Source organism: Stegostoma tigrinum, chromosome 49, assembly GCF_030684315.1.
Source record: "Stegostoma tigrinum isolate sSteTig4 chromosome 49, sSteTig4.hap1, whole genome shotgun sequence".
Taxonomy (NCBI): Eukaryota; Metazoa; Chordata; class Chondrichthyes; order Orectolobiformes; family Stegostomatidae; genus Stegostoma; species Stegostoma tigrinum.
This window is the reverse complement of record NC_081402.1, coordinates 3275491-3279966: the sequence shown is the minus strand read 5'-3', so window position 1 is coordinate 3279966 and position 4476 is coordinate 3275491. Positions and strand designations below refer to the sequence as shown.

Sequence of the window (4476 nt, the reverse complement as noted above, 5' to 3'; positions counted from 1 at the left end):
CCCTGAGTTGCAAGAGGAGAGGAGATAATGGAGGACAAGTGGCTTGGTCAGGGGTCAGGTTTTAAGACTCTTAACGGAAGAGAGAGCAAGCGCATTCCAGAGGTGACTGAGTGAAGAGCTGGCATGGAGCTAACGGCCTGTAGCTGTACTGTTCTGGTTCCGAGTTTCAGTATATCCAGGTTGATTGCTTCTTTTTGCATTTGCATGGCCTTCCCAACCTGCATCACCTCTCTTAGGGACTTGTATACCTACAGTCCTCTGCTCTGCTGCCCCATTTAGACATTTTCTGGCTACTTTCTGGGCTGCAAATAACATGGGGGATCTTTTTCGCAAACAGTAGATAACACTATTTTGAGTCAATTTTGTAAACAATCTCTCGCTAATTCCATTTTCTGATTCTCAGTAGAGTTCACTTCAAGTGTGACACCCACTGAAGTCTCTTAATAGTTCCTTTCTGGTTTCAGAAAGCTTCATACGGTTTCTTGTTCGACTTCAAAATTTGAGTGGCCCCGCTCTTTATTAATTTCTGCACTAGCAGCATCGCCCTCAGTTCGTTTCACTTTTTAAAAAAATCATTCCCTTCTCTGCCCTGCGAAATAATGAGGGAGATTTCATGTCAAAGGTCGTACCTCGGAAAGTCTCCGCACAGTTGTTCTCTGCTGTCTTGCCTTTGCAGGGTCTCCCACATGGACAGATCATTCAGTCCCCATTACCCCTCTCACACCCTTGCTTCTGCGTGTCTTTCCTCCTCAGATTAATGATTCAGTTCCTTTTCAAAAACCTCCTGCCTCCTCCCCTGCATTCTCCGCGCACATTCAAGACCATTGGCTGCAAGTTAAACACTTTTTTGGCCGATCTTTTGACTCTCAATCCTTCCACCAGCGGAAACGGTTTCTCCCCCACTCTCTGCACTGTCCCAGGACTCCCACCCTGGACATGAACAGCTCTTCCACTTCACTCCCCTTGTTTAACATTCTGGCTTGGACCTTGAGCAAGGCCCCAAGTACAAGTGCAGATTTGACAGAAATCCTTTAACATTAAGGGGGTCGAAGGCCTTTCGGCCCCTCAAGCCTATTCCGCCATACAGTGAGATCAAGGCTGATCTGATTGTGGCTTCAACGTCACAGTCATAAAGCACAGAAGGGACCCGTTGCTTCACTTTCCTGTCTGCCCCCACCCCCAGAATGCAAAATCTGTGTTTCAGGCAAGGCCAGTGTTTATTGTCACGTCCCAGTTTCCCCTTCACTTTTTTTGAGCTGTTGCAGTCCAGCTATCTCAGAGGGCTATTGAGAGTCACCTGCATTGCTGTGTGGTGTCTGGAGTCCCATGTAGGCACAGACTGGATAAGGATGACCAATTTCCTTCCCCTGTGGGGCATTAGTGACCATGGATAAGCATAGTCACAGTTGCTATTACTGACACTCTCAATTCCAGATTTCATGAATCTCACTGGCCAGCTATATTGGAATTTGAAGCCACATCCTCAGAGCACCAACCCAGGCCTTGCATTACTATTCTAGTGACACTGCCACTCTCCTGAAAGGCAGGAAATGTTTGTGGCACCTATGCAACGCCAGCCCAGTAGGGAAATTAATGTGCAGGAGGCAGTGATGGGATCTAAATGGGAGAGCAAGATGACCATACCAGTGATGTGGCCACTACCCTTCCCTCTCCCACTCTATTAGCCTCATTGGTTCAAGGGATGTGGACATTACTAGCTACTGCCTGTAATTATTGCTCATCCCCAATTGCCCAGAGGCCAGTTAAGAGTCATGTGTAACCAAAGCTGGGTAAGGACAGCAGATTTCCTTTTCTTGGCTTTTCGAAGCCAATCAACAGTCATCATTAGATTTGACTTTTATTGAATTTAAATTTCACGATCTGACATGGTAGGATTTGAACCCAGGGCCCCAAGGACATGGGCCTGGGGTCCTGGACTGACTTTTACCAACGCTATGCCACCATCTCTTTGAATGAGAAAATGAATGCTCCTTTTCTCTCAGCTTCACACCAGAGAAGGTAACGGTTACTGCAGCTCCAGAGTTTAGCTGGCATGACAGGGTTAAGTCTGGCCACTCCATTGAGACGACTTCTAGCTTTCTGAGTTCTGGGCGTGAGGCAGTTTCTGGATGTCTTCAGCAGAAGACCAATTCCTCAGAAACAACCTTATCTCTTCAGCACAGATCCTTCCAGCTCTGTTTGCAGATTGCGAGCACGTGAGCAAGAACTGGTGAGCATTGTGGAGGCTCGTACTGAAGGCACTCTGATTGGTGGACAGAAACGAAACATTATGGTGAAAGGCAGAGAAACAGGAGACTTACAGTAGATCGAGACAACAGAATAAGCCACGCAAAATGAGAGAGAATCTCAAGAAAGAAGGCAGAGATTCAGGAAAGGAGCTTCATTTCTTGTCTTGCATCTGAAGCTGTAAGGCATTGGTACAAAGCAAGATCCCATGAACAATGTGCAGTGTGTTCATTGGGGGTGGTCAGCAGAGGGGAAAACATTCCCAGCACAGTGTTGGATAGAGAGTAAAGCCCTTCCACTGTACTCTTTTAAACCAAAAGGAAAGTTTTCCTTGCACGTTTGCCATCAAAAACTCCCAGGACAGGATCGGCAGGGGGTAAGATATAGAGTAAAAGATTCGTCTGCACCGTTCCCCCATCAAACGCTCCCAAGGCTGCACAGGGTTAGACAGAGAGTGAAGCATTCTCTACACTGTTCCCATCAAACAGTCCCACAACAACATAGGCTTGTAAACAGGGTAAAGCCATCTCCATACTGTCCCCTTCAAACACTCCTAGGACAGAATGAGGTTAGATACAGGGTAAAGCTCTCTCCACACTGTCTTATCAAAACTCAGCCTTGAATAGATTCACTAACTTGGCCCCTAGTACTCTCTGTGGGGGATAGAATCCCACAGATTCCCCACACTTGGACAGAAGAAATTCCTCATTTCCGTCTTCAGTGGGAGACCCCCTTATTCTGAAACCATTTCCCCTGTTTTAGATTTCCCTGTCTGTACATGGCATAAAACATCCTCTCAGCACCCAATCTGTCAAGCACCCTGTTCTCAGGATAATACCTTTCAAAGTGATCATCTTGACAATGGGGTAGTCGGCTGAACCTGCTCAACGTCTCCTTGGATGACAGACTCCTTCATCCCAGCCAAGTGAAACTTGTCTGAACTACCTCCAGCACAAGTCTATCCGTCCTTCAGTAAGGAGTCCCAGTAACACCCTATACAATCGGAGCAAAACTCCTTGATGATTATACTCTGTTCTCTCTTGGGAGAATGCTTGTCTTTGTAGTTACTGAATGTACCTGTGTGGCAGCGACTTGGAATTTACACATAAGGACTCCAGTCTTGTGCGCTGTCTTCGATCTTTCTTGTGCCTGGAAGAAAGAGAGACATGTGGAGGCAGGAACAAGAGAGGTTTGGAAAGCCAGTGTGAGTGGAATGGGAGGGATGTGTTTAACACTCAAAAGATGATCAGGTTTTGGCCCTGAAGGAGTGGGGGTTGGGGAGAGAGAAAGGGTGGGGGGGGAGAGAGAGAGAGAGAGAGAAAGAAATGTAGAAAATGACTGTTCAGATTTCTACTGCATGTATGAGCCAACTATGGCCTCTGATCAGATAAAGGCCTTATCAGCAACAAACAGTTAGATGAGATGGGTGGAATCATCAGCCAAGGAGAACACAACAACCATTTGTGTGACAGGCTTCTCATGAGATTACGAAGTTTGTTTGGTGGGGTCAACAGGAATGCTTGTAGTTGACAAAACATTTCTCCATTTTCTTAACCAGGTTAGAAGGAGAAGGGGGGATGTGAAATTTATCCAAATTATTTACCATGCTATTGTCAGACCCAATTCCTTTACTACAATTCTCGCCTAATCGTTCTACCACACGAGGCCCCAGTTCGTGCCTATGACCTGATGGGTTTCTTCCCCCTCTCATGTGTGTCATTTTGCGATGATGTGTTTTTAATTTATCAGGTTTTTATTTAATCTTCACCTTCCCATTTTCCTACCGAGGGAGTGCCTCAGAGTATCAGAGCTGGGACAGCAAAACACTGCTGAGGGCATGTTCACAGTGTGGATCAGTACTGAGGCTTCAGGAGGGGGGTGAATGGCCTCCTGTTCCAGTGTAACAGGCTGAAGGGGGGAGCTGAACAGCCTCCTCCTGTTACTGTGTAACAGACTTGAGGAGGGGGCTCAGTGACCTTCTGTTCCTGTGTTACATGTTAAAGGAGGGGGGTGAATGGCCTCCTCTTCCTGTCTTAACAGGCACAGGGAAAGGGGTTGAATGGACCTCTTGGACTGTCCCTTCACATCGATCCCATCATCTCCAATCTCCCCAACCCTGATCCCATGAGCAAACTCCCACTAAGGGAAGTACTTCCCAGTTTTTTGCAAGCTAGGAAAACATTTCTGCATAGGATCAGTAGGTCTCCGTTAAGTTCACACTTGGTGGAA

At 46.8% G+C, this 4476-nt stretch overlaps 1 protein-coding gene across 5 annotated transcripts in view; it reads right to left on the bottom strand.

Annotated features, from left to right (window-relative positions):
* LOC125449948 (ras-related protein Rab-7a-like) overlaps positions 1-3603 on the bottom strand; it is a 47256-nt gene extending 43653 nt beyond the window's left edge. For 3 of the 5 annotated variants that reach the window (XM_059643147.1, XM_059643148.1, XM_059643151.1), the window contains exon 1: positions 630-741. In XM_059643147.1, coding sequence (XP_059499130.1) covers positions 630-699 — 70 coding nt within the window. In that variant the 5' untranslated portion in view covers positions 700-741. Of the gene's footprint in view, positions 1-629; positions 742-3324 lie in introns of those variants that run through there. The other 2 variants (XM_059643150.1, XM_059643159.1) reach the window with 2 other exon arrangements.
* Positions 3604-4476: the final 873 nt, after the last annotated feature.